The sequence below is a fragment of the Perognathus longimembris genome, chromosome 13 (genome assembly GCF_023159225.1).
Source record: "Perognathus longimembris pacificus isolate PPM17 chromosome 13, ASM2315922v1, whole genome shotgun sequence".
Lineage (NCBI taxonomy): Eukaryota > Metazoa > Chordata > Mammalia > Rodentia > Heteromyidae > Perognathus > Perognathus longimembris.
This window is the reverse complement of record NC_063173.1, coordinates 36,122,199-36,143,439: the sequence shown is the minus strand read 5'-3', so window position 1 is coordinate 36,143,439 and position 21,241 is coordinate 36,122,199. Positions and strand designations below refer to the sequence as shown.

Genomic DNA, 21,241 nt, shown 5'->3' with positions numbered 1-21,241 from the left:
TTTGTAATCTTTATTGGAGCACTAGTGGGTGGCAGGGTGACTCCAGTCTCAAAGCCCCATCTCCCCTAGTACAACTAGCATATGGCTTATGTACCCCCAAACCACACAATGTGCATGAAATCTTAACAAAGTAGAAAGCATCACATGTGAATCAGAGTAAATAAAGAAAACAGTGAATACTTAAATCTAACAAAGATATTAAATATAAGCCAAAACAAATCAAACCAAACAATCTAGGGAAATAAGAACAAATCATGTAAGGAGAATAAGACTGTTTTGGAATTTACCAACTCAAAACACATTTTTAAACTGAAGAATGTCCTCTATTATTAAGGCCTTTTGCTTAGACCCAGTCTCCTTACTTCACTTCTTTCTAAGCAACCTTGCAAATCTACTATGAACTACTAGTAACAAGTCTGTTTGACTGACACTGACTGATCTTACCAATTATTTTTACTGCCATTTACTTTATCCTAAATGCATTAAACCTTTGGATTCATCAAGGTTTTCTTTTAGATAATGGTTTGGTTACATTTTATGTTTATTATAATTTTCTATTGATACTACAACATTTAGATTTCTGAATATATTAAAGTGCTATAAAACATAAAGTAAATATGAAACATGGTATTTTTCTTTGAGGTATTTATAAAAGAAAACTCTTGTTCCATGAATGGATGAATATTAATTCCTTAAATAAATAAAAAGAACACTTAATTTTTATGACATTTATTAAGACTCCAGAGTACTGAAAATATACTGAAAATATAATATATATATATTTTTTTGGCCAGTCCTGGGGCTTGAACTCAGGGCTTGGGCACTGTCTCTGAGCTTCTTTTGCTCAAGGCTAGCACTTTACCACTTGAGGCATAGCACCACTTCTGGCCTTTTCTGTTTATGTGGTACTGAGGAATCTAACCCAGGGCTTTATGCATGCTAGGCAAGCACTCTACCACTAAGCCACCTTCCCAGCCCAGAGTACTGTATTTTATAAGTATATGTATAATTCTATATTGTATTGTAACTGTAAAAATTATAGAATCCCTTGTCTTTAGCATAGTGGTACAGGTAACATTATCTAGCACATACTAGATGCCTAGCAAATACTTGCTGCATGGATTATCACATACCAGGGACCTCTTTATGGATGAAGAACTTAGATGCAGAATGAAATTAAGTAACTTGACTAAAGCTTGTTAGGAAACAAATAGAACCAAGATTGAAAGACAAATTTGGTCCCAGAATCTGTGATCTTAACCATTCTATTGATAATAGAAGCATTAAATAATTCATTCATATAAGTTTTTTCCACTCTTGAATTGTCCACTAGAAATCATATTTCTTATGAGGTAACTATAGCAGATCAGTTAGAGTTTTCATTGCTGTCACAAAGTACTGAAATCAGCTGGAAGAAAGGGAGCAATTACTTAGGGTGACAATTTTAGAAATTTCGGTCCATAGTCCTTGGCTCATTGATTCTGGACCTATTGTGTGGCACACTATTATGGTGGCAGGAGCATGTGGCTGCAGTATTACTCACCTCATAATGGTCAGGAAGGAGACACACACACACACACACACGGAAGGAGGGAGGGAGAGAGATGAAGTAGTCCCTTCAATATGAGAGAGAGAGAAATATATATATATATATAGAGAGAGAGAGAGTGCAGTCCTTTCAACTAAGAAAGAGAAAATTTTTTCTTTCCAAGTCTTTCCATTAAGCAAAGTAAGCCTGACCCAAAGAAACATAGGCTGCATAGAATGTGCCTATAAACCCATCAGTAAACCTACTGGATTGTAAAAGACAAAAAATTACCCTTGGTCATGATTAAGTAAACATGACTCTTAAACATTCACACAGTGAGACCAAAGGAGTATATTCTTGGAAGATGACAAGGGCTCAATAGCTATGTGCATATGATCATATAAAATAATGCTTATCAAAATGAACTCCAAGGTATGGAAACAAGAGTTTTTTTTATTGTACTCTTGGCTATTCTTTTTAAAACATCTTTCCCCACCTTTGTTTTTTCCCTTTTTGCACTGTTTTTTTTTATTTCTGTACCCCTTGTCTTGTATATAAGTTCATATGAGTTGGGGAGGGGAAGAGGAAGCACAGAGATGGTGGGACAAAGGGTGAACCAATTCAGCAGTGATACTCACTAGAAAATATGTTGGAAATGAACTACAGTATACAACTTGAGGAGGGAAGGGAAAGGATGGGAAAACTGGGAGAAAATGAGAGGGGGGTGACCCTGTTAAAAAAAATGTACTCATCACTTGACTTGTGTAACTGTAACATCTCTGTACATCACCATTACAATAAAAAAAAAGAAAGGCAAGCTGTAGTCCCCAAGGAGTCCCTCTTCAGGACCTACCTTTCACAGTTCCACCATCTCTCAATAAATAGTATGTTCATATTTTGAATCAATCAGTGGATTAATCCATTCACAAAGGCAGAATCCTCATGAGCCAGTCACTTCCCCAAAGCCCATTTTCTGGCCACCAAATCTCCAATACATGTTCATGTATGAGATATTTATTTTTTGGCAGTATTGAGACTTGAATTCATGACCTCATACTTACTACTTGAGCCATACCTCCATCCTCTATTGCTCTAATTATTTTTAAGATAAATTCTTACATTTTTCACAAACTAGCCTTAACCATGAGCTTTCCACTTATCCTTCCCACATAGCTGGGATGATGATTGTATTCCAGCATGTCCAAACTAGCTTGTTGAAATGGGGGTCTCATTAATTTTTTGCCCAGGCTGACCTGGAATCATGATCCTCAATCTTTGCATCCCAGGTAACAGATTCCAGGTATGAGCCTTCAAGCCTGGCTTGTGGGGTACATTTCATAGTAAAATCATAACATTCCACCTCTGGCTTCCAAAGGCTCATGTCCATCCCCAAATCTCAACTGTTCAAGTGTTTCTCAAAAGTCCAGTTCCTAGGAACTGGTATAGTTTCTTCTTTGTTTTGCTATGACACTATAAAACTACTCTAATAAATTATTTTAAAAGGTGGAACAGTAATAAAGAATATATATTTGCCAGTCCTGGGGCTTGAACTCAAGGCCTGAGCACTGTCCCTGGCTTCTTTTTACTCAAGGCTAGAACTCTACCTCTTGAGCCACAGTGCCACTTCCAGCGTTTTCTGTTTATGTGGTGTTGAGGAATCAAATCCAGGGCTTTGTGCATGCTAGGCAAGCACTCTACTGCTAAGCCACATTCATAGCCCAAGATAATATTTTTGTAAAGGCCAATACAAAGTTTCTACCTCAAGCAAAAATAAAAAACTGACATGTTTTCAACTTGAAATAACATTTCCATCTAAATGGCATAGAAAGGAATAATGGGACCAAAACCAAAGCCCAGCATGAAAAACACTAACTCTTTTAACTCCATATTTAGCATTCATGGGACATGTTGTCATGGTGAGCTTCAGTGGGTCAGGGAAGCCCTACCCCTATGTTAATCGAACTATCTTTGGGCATAGTACAGTGTTGACACGGAACAGAAACTGAATCAGGAGGAAGAAATGGAGGATATCCAGCCTACTACTTGTTTTTCAAGTCCATCGACACATTTTCAGTACTTTAATACAACTTGGTTATTCTCTTTATATCAGACGGCAATTTGCTTGGTTGCTTTTCTGAGAATAGAGGCTTATCTCTTCATCCACAGAGTTACTCTAGCAGTCATTTTGTGCAATGTTCATGTTCAAAGCTGGTATGTGAATAAGACTAGTGATTTTTTCCCTTTTGGATTTTGAATTGAGAGTTAAGATATAATTGAGTGAAACTAACATGTAGGATATAGAAGCAAACTGTAGTATCTCTGTTTCTGCTGCTCCTGTGTTAGTTTCCTTGATACCACATTCTTGGATCACCTTCTACTTGAGTTAACTAACTTCTTTTCCATCTTCTGTATTGGCTTTTTCTCTAAACTATAAATGTTGGAAGTCCTTAATACTCAGTCAATTTTTTGTCTTTTGTCCTCTATTAATATGTTCCCATAGCTTTAAATACTATTTTGTAAACTACATAAGGAAATTGTTTCTTTGAGGGGAGACTTGGCCTTGTATTTGAAAAGTATGTACTCTACCACTTGAGTTATACCCCAGTCCCTTTTTTGTTTGTTTTGTAGTTATTTTTCAGGTAGAGACTTGTATTTTTCCCTAGAGGCAACCTAGACCAAGATCCTCTTACACATGGCCTCTTACACAGCTGGGATCACAGATGTGTGCCATTATGCCCAGCTTCTTTTTGATATAGGCTCTTGTTAACTTTTCCTGGGCTACTTTTCAACTACTATCTTCTTGTCTCCACCTTTAAAGTAACTGGGATTACAAGTGTGCACCACCACTCTAGCTTCTGTATACTGCCGCCTTGATGCCTGTAACTGAATATATATTTCTGTTAAGTGACAGCACATTATATATATGCCAATCCTGGGGCTTGAACTCAGGGCTTGAGCACTGTCCCTGGCTTCTTGTTGCTCAAGGCTAACACTCTACCACTTGAGCCACAGCACCACTTCTGGCTTTTTCTATATATGTGGTGCTGAGGAACCCAGGGCTTCATTTATGCAAGGCAGGTACTCTACCACTAGGCCATATTCCCAGCCCCATTTTGTAATTATTTTTACATACATTTTTTTTGCCAGTCCTGGAACTTGAACTCAGGGCCTGGGCACTGTCCCTGAGCTTCTTTTGCTCAAGGATAGCACTCTTATCATTGGAGCCACAGCACCACTTCTGGCTTTTTCTGTTTATATGGTACTGAGAATCAAACCCAGGGCTTCATGCATGCTAGGCAAGCACTCTACCACTAAGCCACATTCGCAGGCCTACATACATTTTTCTTATTAGATGCTTGTGAACTTGGGAATTGAGAATTATTTATTATCATTTCTTCCTTAGATGTTCTTTGAATAAGTAAGGAGTAGAAAACATCCTATATGCTTGTCTAGTTAATTGGTATATTCTTATTAAGAGCCAAACCATGCATTCTGTCTCCATGTATTGGCCTTGCTTCTTTCTATAGCCATATATGGCATTTCCACCATAGCTACTCTTACAAAGGAGCCTAAGGGGTCTTGAAAGACCAGTAGTATTGATCTTAGAATATGAATTATAATTGGAGATTTAAAGGTAGATGTTTATATTATAGGAAAAGCATCTTGCTTTGATGAAATTTATGTGCTGAATTTTCTGTTTGATGTTTCTTTTATTAAGGAACTAAAAAGAGTTGCTTCAGACTTGATAAGGTCCAAGGTCACCTGTCAATGTAAGATGGAACAAGAAAGCATCAGTCTGACAATTAAAGAACAAAAATGCGAAGAACTTCTGGAAAGACTCAAAGTGGTATCGGATTAACATAAAATTAAATTATATAAATTAAGTTAATATAACATTATTACTTTACAATAAAACATGAGAATTTCAGAATTATATCACAAAATATTCCTTTCTAAGATTAATATATAGAACAATATTAAGTTATAGGTCTGATTTAAAATTATTATGTAATTTCTGTCATTACTAGAACTTTAGAACAACAATATTACCATTATATTTCTTCTTAAATGTGGTTTTCAGATACCATTACAGTGGATGTTGGTTCAGTGGCATCTTTTAAAATTTTTTTTTCTAGTCTTGGGGCTTGAACTTGGCCTGGTTGCTGTTCCTGAGCATCCTTTGCTCAAGACTAGTGCTCTACAGCTTGAGCCATAGTGCCCCTTCCAGCTTTTTTGAGTAGTTTATTGGAGATAAGAGTCTCAGGAGTTTCCTGCCTGGACTGGCTTAAAACTGCAATCCTCAGAACTCAGCCTCCTGAGTAGCTAGGATTACAGGCGTGAGCCACAGCGCCCAGGTTGGCCCAATGGTATCTTGAAACTTTTTTTTTTTTGCCAGTCCTGGGGCTTGGACTCAGGGCCTGAGAGCACTGTCCCTGGCTTCTTTTTGCTCAAGGCTAGCACTCTGCCACTTGAGCCACAGCGCCACTTCTGGCCGTTTTCTATATATGTGGTGCTCAGGAATTGAACCTAGGGCTTCATGTATATGAAGCAAGCACTCTTGCCACTAGGCTATATTCCCAGCCCTTGAAATGGCATTGAAGATAAGAAATTTTGTAGTTTTAACATTTACATGTTTATATTGCCCTTACTGGGTTCTAAGACTTTTTCTAATTCATTGGAGTTTCTCTGTGACCACAAATGAATGTGGGTACTGAACTGAATACAGAATATGCTGAAGTTTACATCATAATTTTAAAACTATTCAATTTTGAAGGAGTTGGAATTAAACAAGAAGATTAATGAAGAATTTACCTGTATTCAAGAAGAAAAACAGGTATGCAGTCATTGAATACTTTGGGATCCAATGTGTATTAAAAACAAAACTATAATAGCTCGATGCAGTTGGCTGATGCTGGTAATCCTAGCTACTTTGGAGGCTGAAAATAGGTTTATGATTAGAGATCAGCCTAGTGAGGAAAGTTGGTTGGCAAGACCCTTTTGAACCCTTAGCTGAGTTAGAGAGAATTACAGTGCTAGGTTAGCCCAGCCCAGCCACAGAAGTAAACTTGAAGACATTGAATTGTGTCTGTGATCCAAGCAATGATGAGAAGTCCTAAGTAGGCAGATCATGGCTCAGCACAGTCTTATTCCCCAAATGGGAAGCAAGACCCTATTCTAGAAAGAACCAGAGAAAAAATAGCACTAGATGTGTGACTCCTTAGTATTGTGCCAGCTCTAAGTTCAAGCCTAAGTACTGCCAAAGAAAATCAGCTATTTGAAGTGCCAGACTTTGAAGTCAGGCCCCATTTTTACCACGTGAACCCCATTTTAGAATCGAAACCTGAGCCAATCAGATTTGTACCTGTGTCCTAATCTTGCTTGCTTGAACACCTGATTCTTGTAACCTTGTTCTTTGCCTTCATAAGCCCTGTGTAATCACAGCTCAGGGCTCCCTCCTAACCTCCGCTGTGTCGGTGGGTAGGACGAGGCCCGAGTTGCAGCTCGCTTAAATAAAGCCTTGCCTTGCTTTTGCATTTCGGAATGTCTGAGTCTCGGTGGTCTTCTTGGTGGTGGTCTTGCGACTTGGCACAAGACTATGTGTGGCAAAAAAAGAAAATTAACTAATGGAATCATGCCTATGAAAGCTTAACAAAATTACGTTAGTAAGCACTTGGTTAATGTGTGTTGAATGGACATATGTATACTTATTAATCACAGATACTCTCCCTCGCCTGGTTGTATGTGTGCGTGTGCATGTGTGTGCGTGTGTGTGCGTGCACGCGCCGGTCCTGGGAGTTGAACTCAGGGCCTGGTCACTGTCCCTGAGAGTGTTTTTTGCTCAAGGTTTGTGTTCTGCCACTTGATCCTCTTCTTCACTTCTGGCTTTTTGGCAGTTAGTTAAGGATAAAAGTCTCACAGATTTTCCTGTCCTGGCTGAGTTTGAACTCAGATCTTAGCTTCTTGAGAAACTAGGATTACAGGTTTGAGTTACAGTACCTGGCTATACTGTCATTTTGAAAGATTAGTTTTTCTTTGTTTAACCAGTGGTATGCTAGCAGATAGTTATTGAAGTGTATTTATATGTGGGCATGCTTTTATAGGACATTTTCCCCTCATTGAAGTCATGTTATTTGAAATTCTTATATTTACAAAAAGGGTTATGAAAGAAAACCATTTTTGTCTCTTGTCTACTCTGTTTTTATTCCATTTGATTAATAATATCCTAGTAGAGTATATGGTATTTTATAATTTTGTAGCTCATATGAAATTTTAGGAGCAAAATATTTTTATTATTTGGGGATAAGAAAAGCCAAAACGAAATTTATGTTAGTTTTTACTTTTCGACATTTTTCAATAATGCCTTAAAATCTATGGTATGTTAAAAAAAAAAACTTGGTTATTTAAGGTGATTTTATTTATTTATCTTTGTTGGTTGTGGGGCTTGAACTTGGGTCCTGGGCACTGTCCCTGAGCTCTTCGTGCTGAAAGCTAGTGTCCTACCACTCTGAGCCACAGCTCCACTTCTGGTTTTTGAGTGATTAATTGGAGATAAGAGTCTCATGAGAGCTCTTCTGCCCAACTAGGCTTTGAATCATGATCTTCAGATCTCAGCCTCCCAAGTAGCTAGGATTACAGGCGTGAGCATTGGTACCCAGCTTAAGGCATTTTTTAAATACAATATTTTGTAGGAAACTGCATAATATAAATTATTTTAAATAGTAAGTTATTGGGAAGGGTGGATCAGAATGTTTAAAAGGGTGACAGTGATCCGATGCACTATATTCATAAACTGCTTTGGTGAATGGCAACTCTTTTGTACAACGACATATATATATATATATATATATATATATTTTTTTTTTTTTTTTTTTTTTTTTTTTGCCAATCCTGGGGCTTGGGACTCGGGGCCTAAGCACTGTCCCTGAGCTTCTTTTTGCTCAAGGCTTGCACTCTACCTCTTAAGCCACAGCGCCATTTCTGGCTTTTTCTGTTTATGTGGTGCTGAGGAATTGAACCCAGGGTTTCATGATACAAGGTGAGCACTCTACCACTAGACCATATTCCCAGCCTGAAAGACAATATTTAAAAAAAAGTAGATTATAAAATATGCTATTAGCTAAACATAAAGCATTGAAATTAAACCTCGAAGATAATGGATTAACTGGAAAATTTCTAGAATGAATTTGAAAACATCTACTTATATATAATTTATATATATGATACATATATCATTTATATTTTTGAAGGATATCATCATTTCTTTTCAACATATGCAGCAGTTACTTCAGCAACAAATTCAGGCTAATGCTGAAATAAATGCAGAATTGAAGACTCTAAGAGAAAATAACCAGGTAATTTATATACATATATTAGCATATTTGTTAATATATTTCTGTCTAATAAGCTTTCTCATTATTCACAAGTGTCTTTTACCAAGATAATTTTAAGTTTTAGGAGTAACATACTAGATTCCTTCAACTAATTGTGGTATCGGTATCTAAAGTAACAAATACATTTTTGTAGCATCTAAGTAACTAGTTAAATGTCATTTATTTATTTTTGCTAGCAGCCAGGATTTAAACTCGAAGCCTCTGGCTCAAACTCAGCTGTTTGCTTGGATGTTATTTAATATTTGAGCCATACCTCCAATCCAGTTTTTTCCGAATTATTTTGGAAATGGAGTCTAGTTGACTTTTCTGCCTCGGCTGGTCTTGAATCACAATCCTCCTGATCTTATTCTCCTGAGTAGCCAGTATGAGCCAGCAGTGCCCAACTACAGATTTTATTCAGTATCTGAATTCATTTTATAGTGGGATTAGTCAGATTTTTCTTTGTTTTAGAATGGTAGCCAATGTCTAAAATTGAAAATAGTTAAAAGTATCAACATTTTAAAAAAGCAATAAACTAGATCACAGAATGCCGGGCTTGGTTCGCCTCCCCTGGCGCGGGGACTAAGGCTCTGCTATGCTTCTAACAGCTCCCTTTCTCACCCTCTCCCCTGGTCACCCGACCCGCAGGTAAGTCCAGGGTGGAGTGGGGGGCTCAGGAAAGACCTCAGGTGCACGCGGTCGTACGAGATCGCTTTACCTCCCTCCTTACCCGTGAAGAAAGCCAGGCGTACTCGGACCTCGGAGATGCTTCATGAGCAATCTGATTTATTAGGGCGGGGGCAAGGGCTAATGGTAGAAAGGGAGGAAAGAAGGCTGATCGGCCAGGACGCTGATAGGCTACGAGCTTGCCATATGACCCCCTCATGAGCTAACGTCACTCGGAAAGCGCCAGGCCAGGGGGAGACTGGGGGCGCATGGGCTGGCGAGAAAGTTTGGGGGCTGTTCGCAAAGCCGGTTCTTCTGGTTCCGGACCCAGAGAATTGTGGCCTGCTTCCGCATTCCCCAGGGTTGGGGGAAGGGCGGCGTCTTGGGAGCGCTCCCAATGCCCATCCCCCGTCAAGTCCAAAGGCTGGACTCCAACAACAGAATGTTTGGGGAAGTCAGCCTCTTTTCTCTCAGAGTCGTACACTGTCTCTCAGGTACTCCCAAGTAGTAGAAACTAGTGCCAGCTTCATGAGTATGTGGCTATTGAGTTGCCTGAGGGACCCACATTCAGAAGGGCCTGACTTCAGTTAATTTTTGCAGACATTGTCTTTGAAGTTTTTTTTTAAACTAATTTTTATCTCTGGATTTAGATTTTATAAATTAAGTTTGATTGGACAATAGAGCATGTAAACTAGAAGCTTAGCTTCAGTATTTCTTTCCTGTCTCTATTAATCTCCCAGTCTTAGTTCTTGGCAACAAACACTTAAGGACTCTCCCTGCCCTCCTCCTTTTCTGCCACTGTTGCAGGTTAACTGGGTCATATTTGTGAGGAAAAACCTGTGTTATACTATTGACCTTTATTTCTGTGTGCCTAAATGCAGGTAGGGAAAGGTCGGTACATGTACTCTGCTGCATTGGTAGAGGGAAGGCATTTGTTCCCCCTGTTTCAGGTTGGTAGTATCTTGGAATGGCAGGCAGGTGAACTGGAAGGGGTGAGGCAAGTCCTTAACAATAGAGCAGGAAGAAGAAATTTTAAAATATTTTGGATTTTTGGTATAGTTTTTGTGAGAATCTATAGACTCTGTAGTTTCTGGTAAAACAAATTTTCCTTGTCCCCTGGCACCATGAAGCATTTGGGGTGAGGAAATGACAGCTATTATCCCTGATAGAGATTGGCAGTACCTTGGCATGAATGGCAGGTGAACTGGTAGGGGCAGGGTGAGTCCCCAGTCCAGATATTGAGCTCATACCTGCCTGGAATGTGCACCTGAAAGTGGAAATTCTTTAACAGTCACCATAATGAAATCATTTGGGTAAAGCATTCCCAGGGGAGGAAGCTTGACTTCCCTTTTCTCTTCTTTTTTTTTTTTCCCCCAGTCCTAGGGCTTGAACTCAGGGCCTGAGCACTGTCCCTGGCTTCTTTTTGCTCAAGGCTAGCACTCTCCCAACTTGAGCCACAGCACCACTTCTGGCCTTTTCTATATACGTGGTGCTGAGGAATAGAACCTAGGGCTTCATGTATATGAGGCAAGCACTCTTGCCACTAGGCCATATTCCCAGTCCCACTTCCCATTTCTGGCAAGAACAGTACCTGGGTGAAGAAACTGGCAGGAAAGAGAACCTGCTAACTAGTGGATTTCACTCATGCTGTATTGGACGGTGAGGAGTCCTTAGGAAATATGTGACATTTGTTTTGTTTTTCCTGCCTGGTAGATCATGCTATTAAGTAGAAAATAAAAAGCATTGCAGCAGGGTGGGGAATGAAGGGGGAGGAGGGGGAGAGAGAGATCGAGAGAGAGAGAGAGAGAGAGAGAGAGAGAATTACATATTTTAGTACTTCTAATAGAATTTTCTAATTTTCTAATTTTAATTTTTTGCTCCTAAACACAAAAGTTATATACTCTGTCAATACTGAATGGGACTAAATTTGACCTGAGGAATGCAATTAATATTTTTTTTAAAACGAGGTTTATATTTTATTACTTCTCATATAAAGGGAGTTTTATCTGCTTCCACATGATAGGAGTTACATGACAAAGAGAAAGGGGGAGAAAGGAACAGTGTGCTACAGTTAAGCCCCTCTCTCCCTTAATCCCTTCATGTATTCTAATAAAAGACTAATTTAAAAATTTTTCTCCAAGTCCACTTCCCTTACAAGCAAGAGCCCCTTCCCACATGCCCCCTTCCTACCACACACTATAATTGGACTGTTTCCCTAGTATGTTGATCCTTCTCCCAAGAACATATATATAGCTTACTCAAAATTTTCAATTTCCTTCTTACTCCATCCTCTATTGCTTCTCCTCCTCCTCTCCTTCCTCCTCCTTTTCCTTCTCTTCATCCCATTTTCCCCTCATTTCCTCCCATTCCCATTCCTTTTTCTTCTTTGTTTATTTTTCCACTGAAAAAATGCCTAAGACAAAGTCTTACTATTTAGCTTAGGTTGGTCCTGAACCTGAGATTTTCCTGCCTTAGACCGAGTACTGGAATGGTAGGTGTGCACTATCCTACTTGGCCCAAATATATATATATATTTATATATTTATTTATTTATTTATTTTTGCTTTTGTAGTTGTTTGTCTTTTTTTCTTTTTTACAATTTGTTTATTAATTGAACACAATTTTTTTTACAAGGTGTTGTGCAAAAAGGGTAGTTACATAGTAGGGCAGTGTGTACATTTCCTGTGATATCTTACGTCCTGTTTTTCTATCCCTTCTCTAGGTCAGGTAGACATATATACAATGTACAATGTATCAAGAACATATACAGTATTCACAGACTTGGTCTCTACTGTCTCTCCGTCTCCCTTTGTTAACAGTATCAGGGAGATCATGCCCCTTTGTTTTCTGTGTTCTAGGCTTGTCTCGCTCAACATTATTTGTTTGAGTTCTGACCATTTCCCTGCGAATAACAATATTTCACCATTCCTAATCGCTATGTAGTATTGCATTGTGTATAAGTACCATATTTTTTGGATCCATTCATCTGTGGAGGGGCATCTGGGTTGTTTCCATATTTTGGCTATTGTGAATTGTGCCGCGATAAACATGGAAGTACAAATGTCTTTTTGATATCTTGGGGTTTGCTGTTTAGGATAGATGCCTAGGAGTGGTATGGCTGGGTCATAGGGTAGGTCTATATTGAGCTTTTTGAGAAACCTCCATACTGTTCTCCAAAGTGGTTGTACTCATTTGCACTCCCACCAACAGTGAAAAAGGGTTCCTCTTTCCCCGCACCCCCTCCAGCATTTGTTGTTTCCTGAATTCAGAGTGTAGGCCATTCTAACTGGGGTGAGGTGGTATCTCAGGGTTGTTTTTATTTGCATTTCCTTTACTACCAGGGATGTTGAGCATTTCCTCATGTGTTTCTTTGCCATTTTTATATCTTCTCTTGTGAAGTCTCTCTTTAGCTCTTTTGCCCATTTCCTAATAGGTTTATTGGGCTTGGAGGGGCTTAGTTTTTTGAGTTCTCTGTAGATGACAGATATTAGGCCTTTGTCTGTTGCTGTGCTGGTAAATATCCTTTCCCATATCATTGGCTGTCTTTCTATATTGGTGGCTATGTCCTTAGCTGTGCAGAAACTTTTTAATTTGTAGTAGTCCCATTTGTCGAGTCTTTCCCCTATTTGTTGTGCCCCTGGGACTCTATTCAGGAAGTTCCTTCCTGTGCCTATAAGTTCTAGCATCTTTCCTACTCTGTCCTTCAGTAGTTTCAAGGATTCAGGTCTGATATTGAGGTCCTTGATCCATTTTGAGTTGATCTTGGTGCATGGTGATAGGCTTGGGTCTACTTTGAGTTTTCTGCATATGGCTGCCCAGTTCTCCCAACACCAGTAGTTGAAGAGGGTATGTTTATTCCATTGTATGTCTTTAGCTCCTTGGTCGAATATCAGTTGGCTGTAAGAGTGCGGTTTTATTTCGGGGTCTTCAATTCTAATCCATTGGTCTTCCGATCTGTTTTTATACCAATACCATGCTGTTTTTGTTATGATGGCTTTGTAGTAGAGCTTGAAGTCTGGTATTGTGATACCTCCTGAACTGCTTTTTTGCCTATAATTGCTTTGGCTATTCTAGGTTTTTTGCTGTTCCATATGAATTTATGGATTGGTTTCTCTATTTCAGTGAAGAATGTGGCTGGGATTTTGATAGGTATTGCATTGAATTTGTATAACAATTTGGGCAATATGGCCATTTTCACTATATTGATTCTGCCTACCCATGAGCATGGGAGGTCTTTCCATCTTCTTGTGTCTTCTTTGATTTCCCTTACTAGATTTTTATAGTTTTCATTGAATAGGTCCGTCACATCCATGGTATTGTTGATCCCTAGGTACTTTATTCTTTTTTGGCTACTGTAAATGGAATTGTTTTCATAATTTCCTTTTCTGTTTGTGTATTGCTGGTGTACAGAAAAGCTGCTGACTTTTGTGGATTGATTGTGTATCCTGCTACTTTGCCAAATTGGTTTATTAGGTGTGGGAGTTTGGGGACTGAGTTTTTTTGGGTCCTTCAGATATAAGATCATGTCGTCTGCGAATAGGGATAACTTGATTTCTTCCTTGCCGATGTGGATCCCTTTGATGTCCTCCTCTTGCCTTATTGCTATGGCTAGGGATTCCAGCACTATGTTGAACAGAAGTGAGGAGAGTGGGCATCCTTGTCTTGTTCCTGAGTTTAGGGGGAATGATTTAAGTTTCTCTCCATTTAATATGATGTTAGCAGTTGGTCTGTTGTATATGGCTTTTATTGTTTTGAGGAATGTTCCATCTATTCCTGTTCTCTCCAAAGCTTTTAATAGGTATGGATGTTGTATTTTGTCAAAGGCTTTTTGGGCATCGACTTGAGATAACAATGTAATTGTTAATTTTAGATCTGTTTATGTGGTGAATTTCGTTGATTGATTTATGGATGTTGAACCAACCGTGTGACTGTGGGATGAAGCCTACTTGGTCATGATGTATGATTTTCTTGATCAGTTTCTGGATCCTGTTAGCTAATATTTTATTGAGGAGCTTTGCGTCTGTGTTCATTAGTGATATTGGTCTGTAGTTCTCTTTTTTTGTTGGGTCTTTGCCTGGTTTGGGAATGAGTATGATATTAGCTTCGTAGAATGAGTTTGGGATTTCTCCCTCTGTTTCTATTTTGCGGAAGAGTTTGTCTGAGATCAGGATGGCTACACCTGCCGTTTTGGTGGGTGAATTTGCTTGGTAGATCTTGCTCCATCCTTTCATTCGAATCCTGTTTTTGTCCCTTGCTGTATGGTGGGTCTCTTGTAGACAGCAGATGTCAACTTTTTGTTTGCAAATCCATTCTGCCAGTCTGCTCCTCTTTATTGGGGAGTTTAAAGCATTTATATTTAAAGAAATCAAGGATAAGGGTGTTTTTCTCCTTCCATTTTCTTGTTGGGCTGTTTATTCCTCTTTTTTTTTTTCTTGTCTTTAGTGAGCTGTTCTTTCTGTTGGACTTTGGCTATTGAAGTTTCTTTCTGATTCTGTCTGTGTGTCTTTTACTATCTCTGTTGGTTGGGGTTCCCCTCTTAGAATTCGCTGTAGGGCTGGTTTTTTATTCACATACTCCTTTAGCTCTTCTTTGGTGTGGAAAGATCTGGTTTTCCCTTCGAATGTGAACTCCAATTTCGCTGGGTATTTGATCCGAGGTTGCAAATTGTTAGCCTGAAGTACTTGGATGGTGTTCTTCCACTCATTTCGAGCTTGGTAAGTTTGGGTGGATAAGTCAGCTGTTATTCAAATCCTCTTCCCATTGTTGAAAATTTCTTTCTTCGCTTTGGCTTGAATTCAGAATTTGCTCTTTAATCTTGAGGTCTGCAGTCTTGAATATTATGTGCCTTGGCGTGGCTTTCTGGGGTCTGGCCTGCCGGGTGTCCTATAGGCTTTGGTTACCTGGATGGGGTCCCTTGTGAGATTGGGCAAGTTTTCTGCAATAACTTTATTGAGAACATGTTTAAGCCCTCTGCTCCGGTATTCGGCTCCTTCTTCTATTCCAATTATGCGCAGATTATATCTCTTGTCTTTGTCCATTAGTTCCTGGATTAGTCTGCCCTGAAGTTTCACCTTTTCTTGGAGTGTGGTCATTTTCTGGTTATTGTTGGCTGCTTCATTGTCGAGGCAAGAGATTTTGGCTTCCATATGGTCCACTCTTTGTGTTATGGTTTCAATTGCGGAGTTTATGGATGTCAGAGCGCTATTTATCGTTGTCATATCAGCTTTGATCGTGGAAATTTCTTCCTTTAAAGAGTTGTATTTTAAATCTATTTTTTCATGCATTTCAATTCTCAGGATGTTAAGGTTTTCTTTAAAGGAGGCTTGCATTGTATCCATTTTTGCTTCCATTTCTTTAAAGGAGGCTTGCATTGTATCCATTTTTGCCTCCATTTCTTTCTTGGCTTCCTGGGTGTCCTTCAAGATTTCTGCTCTAAACTCCTGGAATTGTTTTCTGATTTCATTCCTGACGCTTTCCATCATTCCTGTTAACATGGCCTCATTTGCTTTTTTAATCTCCATCTCCTCTTCAGTCGTGCTGCTTTTTGGAGCTGGCGAGTTGGCTTGCCCTTTGATGAACTGTGTTATGTTTCTTTGTGATTTGTGCATCTGGAGATCTGTGGATGGCTTCTCAGGTTTGTTTTGTAGCTCCTTCCTCCCTCTTGTGTAGGTGTGTCTATGGCAGCAGGTGCTGCCTCTGTGGCCCCACCCACCAGTGCAGGGTACGCCTACCAGTGCGGGCGCTGTCCCGCCCTCCTGTGCGCTGTGCACCCACCACAACAGGCACTTTAGCGGGGTGTGCCTCCCAGAGCGAGCCCCGGGTTGTTGGGTTGTGTTTGCGCCCTCCTGCTAGTCTGTTGTGAGGGGGGCGGTCTGTGTGGGGCCCAGTGGGATCGACTGTCCGTGTGTGGGTTAGCACCCTCAGACCTCGCCTCCACTGCGAGGCGGGGACGTTATCAGGCCCAGGTGTCCCTGTTGTGCTGGTATTGCCCACCAGCGCCTGTAATTTTAGTTGTAAGAGTCCGCGAGGTCCAGGCGCCTCGGGTGGGGCTCGCACTGCCGGCAGTCTCCTGGCCCCTGTTGGGAAGGGGGCGGGGCTGGTTCTGCCAGTTCAGGAACCTGTGGGTCCTTGGGGCTGCTCTGCCCTTCCCCTGCTAAACTGACTTCCCAGCGCCCGAAGGGAGCTTCCCGCCTGATTTGGGGGTTCTTTGTTCCCACGGGGTGGGGAGGAGGAGGGAGGGAGATCTAGCTTCTTTGTAGGGCTTGGGTCTCTGATAGCTTGTCTCCCGTTGGGTGAGGGGTAATTGGGGACTCACTGATCCTACATTGTGTGTGTGTCCCGCACCGCCATTGGTCCCTCAGGGGGTGGCGAAATGTCGTGTTGGCCTCCCCGGTTCCCTCCTTCTGCCGCGCTGGGTTCCCCTGTCCGAACCCGGTGTGGACCCAAACTTCTCGTCACTGCTGTTGTGTGTCTTGGTCCGCACCCTCCCTAGTGACCGTGGGGTCTCCTGCTATCTGGATTCTGCACTCCTGGCAGCCTGTCTGCCGATCGCAGGGTTCCCCTTTCCCAGCCTGGCCCTGTTTGGGCCAGGGTCGGCTGGTGGGGGGAGTGTGCCCTGGAGATTCTCCGGCTCTGTGTAGGTTTTCGGCTCTACTTTTTTGCTCCTTTTTGATTTCCTGCATTTCTCCACTGCTTCTGGCTGCTGGTTTTGCTGGGTTCTTGATGGGGTGTTGGGTGTTGGAGTTCCCAGCTCGCTATTCAGTTGGAGCGAGTCGGGTGCCTCCCTACTCTGTCGGCGCCATCTTTCTCTTTGTTTTTCTTTTTTTAGCCTGTGTCTGTCAAATTTTGTATTCCCTTTCAATTTCCTACTTCCAATACCAGTATACACGGTTTCCAATATACTCAGATAAGATTACAGAGATAGTGTAGGTACAACCACAGGAAGGTGATACAAGAACATCATCAATAATAGAAGCTACACATACACATGGGATATTGAAGGTAGTTACAACTGTGATATAACAATTGTTTCCATAACATGGAGTTCATTTCACTTAGCATCATCTTAGGTGTTCATAAGGGTATAGCTATTGGGCCTTGTGATGCTCTGCTATGGCTTGCCTAAACCTGTACTAATTATTCCCAATAAGGGAGGCCATAGAGTCCATGTTTCTTTGGGTCTGGCTCACTTCACTTAGTATAACTTTTTCCAAGTCCTTCCATTTCCTTACAAATGGGACAATGTCATTCTTTCTGATAGAGGCATAAAATTCCATTGTGTATATGTATCACATTTTCCTGATCCATTCTTCTACTGAGGGCCATCTGTGTTGTTTCCAGATTCTCACTATGACAAATTGTGCTGCAATGAACATTGTTGTGCTGGTGGCATTACTGTGATTTTGTTTGTGGTCTTTTGGATAGATACCCAAAAGTGGGGCTGCTGGGTCATAGGGGAGTTCTATATTTAGCCTTTTGAGGAATCTCCATACTGCTTTCCAGAGTGGCTGAACCAGTTTACATTCCCACCAACAATGAAGTAGGGTTCCCTTTTGGCCACATCCCCTCCACCAATTGTTATTGTTAGTTTTCTTGATATATGTCATTCTTACTGGGGTGAGATGGAATCTCAATGTTGTTTTGATTTGCATTTCTTTTATGGCCAGTGATGTAGAGCATTTTTTCATATGTCTCTTGGCCATTCTCATTTCCTAATCAGAGAAGTCTCTTTGTAAGTCTTTAGCCCACTTCATGCGGGGGCTATTGGTTCTTTGCGGTTTTGTTTTGGAAGAAGGTAATTTTTTAGTTCTGCATATATTTTAGAGATGAGGCCTTTGTCTGTTGAATGTCCGGTAAAGATCTTCTCCCAGTCTGTGGGCTTTCTGTTTATCTTGCGAGCTATGTCCTTTGCCGTGCAGAAGCTCTGCAGTTTAAACAGTTCCATTTGTCCATCCTTTCTTTGATTTGTCACATTTCTGGGTCTTTGTTAAGGAAGTTCCGTCCTGCGCCAAGGAGCCCAAGTGTTTCTCCTACTCCTTCCTTTAGTGTTTTCAGGGTGTCTATTTTGATTTTGAGGTCTTTAATCCATTTGGAATTGATTTTGGTGCAGGGTGATATATAAGGATCTAGTTTTAGTTTGTTGCATGTGTTGAGCCAGTTTTGCCAGCACCACTTGTTAAAGAGGCTATCTTTCTTCCATACTATTGTTTTAGCTCCTTTATCAAAGATTAAGTAGGCGTAGTTCTGTGGGTTCATTTCTAGGTCTTCAGTTCTGTTCCATTGGTCTTCAGGCCTCTTCCGGTGCCAATACCAAGCTGTTTTTATTACTATAGCTTTATAATACAGCTTGAAGTTGGGTATTGTAATTCCTCCAGCACTGTTCTTTCTGCTTAGGAGTGTTTTTTGCTATTCTAGGTCTTTTATTGTTCCATATGAATTTCTGGATTGCTTCCTCTTGGCCCAAGCATTTATAACTAGCTCTCACCAAGAATATCTCCTAATTCATAAAAGGAGTTGAAACATAGATTATTTTAGGATGAAAAAAGTATTATGAGATTAATCTAGTTCTTTTCATGATGAAATAGAGCTAGAAGGTAATAAACAGTGGTGTTCAATGTCTCATAATTAATGGCAAAACCAGATTAAATCCATATTTATTTCGGTACTGTTTTCACAGTATTATACCCTGAAAATATTTTTTCTAGATCTATGAGAGCTGCTAATATTGTTAGATTATTTATACTAAAACTACAACTCCCAAGTTGACTATAAGCTCCAAGTCCAATGTTTATATACAGTTAAATTCTAAATATATACTTACATGTTTCTTTGAGTTAACCATGGTTACAAATATGGTTCCAGGATCTTTTAACTATGGCTACCAATATCTTAGGTAACTAAATACCTTTCTCTTTAATTATTAGATGATTTCCTTTCTCTTGATATTTTATAGATATATTTCATGCAATAAAATTTAAAAGTATTGTCACATGCAGAACTGTTTATTTTAATAAAAGCATTAAGAAAACAAGAAACACTATAAAGAGTATTATTTGATAAAATACAACATTTTGACATCTAAATGTATTAAGGATATAATCTCAGGATAAAGGGCAGTTCTTTATAAAAGTCATTTGATGGCAATATATTGACTTTTTTTTTTACACAGTCTAGTGAATGTTTTGTCATGGATCAGTACTTGTCTAAAGACTAGTGTCTGAGAACCACTGATATATAGTATAAGAAAATATTAGTGTTGAACTTTTGCTAAGGATTATACTGCATAGATATTGGAAGTGTTGTCTTGAGGAGCATTTTAATTCCACCTGTATTAAAAGGGCTCATTACTCTTGATAATAGCCAACTGTTTTTCAGGGCTCTATAATTATACTGTCATCTGTCTTACTTTCTTAGTAGTAAATTTTAGAGCACAGAGACTTAAACTCTCAAGTTGGAAATACTTTCTACTATGATTTAATGGTAGTGCAGTCTAGTTATAAGTATAGTTATAATATCTGTTTGTTTTTTTGTTTGTTTATTTATTTATTTATTTTTGTCAGTCCTGGGCCTTGGACTCGGGGCCCAAGCACTGTCCTTGGCTTCTTTTTGCTCAAGGCTAGCACTCTGTCACTTGAGCCACAGTGCCACTTCTGGCCTTTTTCTATATATGTGGTGCTGGGGACTTGAACCCAGGGCTTCATGTATATGAGGCAAGCACTTTTGCCACTAAGCCATATTCCCAGCCCCTATAGTTATATTCTTATAATCTAGCATTAAGAAGAATAATATAGCTGGTTTATTCCTATAACTATAGTATTAAGTACAGTTGACTTGCTTTTAGATTAAACTTTAGTAGTGGATTTTTATTTTAAGCTTCCACAAACCCCTTTTTCACAGTTTTTTCAGATTTATTAAATCACTTTCAAATAATAAAAAATACTTTCTGCTGGAATATTGTATAAACTCCATGAGGACAACAATATTTTCACTGACATAGCATAAGAAAACTAGGGTTAAAGACACGGTATGATCTCATTAAGTTTTATTTTTTTTTTTCAAATAAATGAATGAGAATAAACTCATACTCTTCCCAAATTCGGATATTTCCTGGTCAGAGATTCTAGCTAAACATATTGAAATGAACCCACATTTACTTCTACTTCTTTCTGAAACTACAATAGAATTAAACTAAGAAATCCACATGGACAAGGAAATAGAGGAGTAACAATAAAAGTAAGTTTTAGAACCAGGTAGACAGTTGGTAATTTAAGACATAAAAGAAGTAGAAATCTAAGTCAAAGATGCAGGAATGGCGGCTTTGGTATGACTCTGTGGGTCCTTACTTAGCATAAGACACTATTCATTTCCCAACAGTGCCATATAAAACAACCAACATGCACATGTACACACATCTACATGTGTACACAGAGGAATGATCAGAAACTGTAAGTAGAGTATGCAATGGAATCTCTAGACTAAAAGTCCTATGTAAGACCCTGTTGTAACCACAGATTTAAATAAGCACTGCCCCATTCTTACTTGGCAGAATATTAGAGATTTCTGTTGGACATTTGAGAGAAAGCTGAGGTTGAGACTTGGGAGGGATTCATTGGTATTCTGGAACAAGCTTATAGCTGTGAGATCTGGAAATTTGGCAAATTTGTTGCTAAAATAGTAA

At 39.6% G+C, this 21,241-nt stretch overlaps 1 protein-coding gene across 1 annotated transcript in view; it reads left to right on the top strand.

Moving 5' to 3' along the window:
- Ccdc73 (coiled-coil domain containing 73) overlaps positions 1-21,241 on the top strand; it is a 101,043-nt gene that overhangs the window by 52,901 nt on the left and 26,901 nt on the right. The window contains 3 exon segments of the mRNA XM_048359963.1: positions 5,247-5,375; positions 6,303-6,362; positions 8,776-8,880. Coding sequence (XP_048215920.1) covers positions 5,247-5,375; positions 6,303-6,362; positions 8,776-8,880 — 294 coding nt within the window.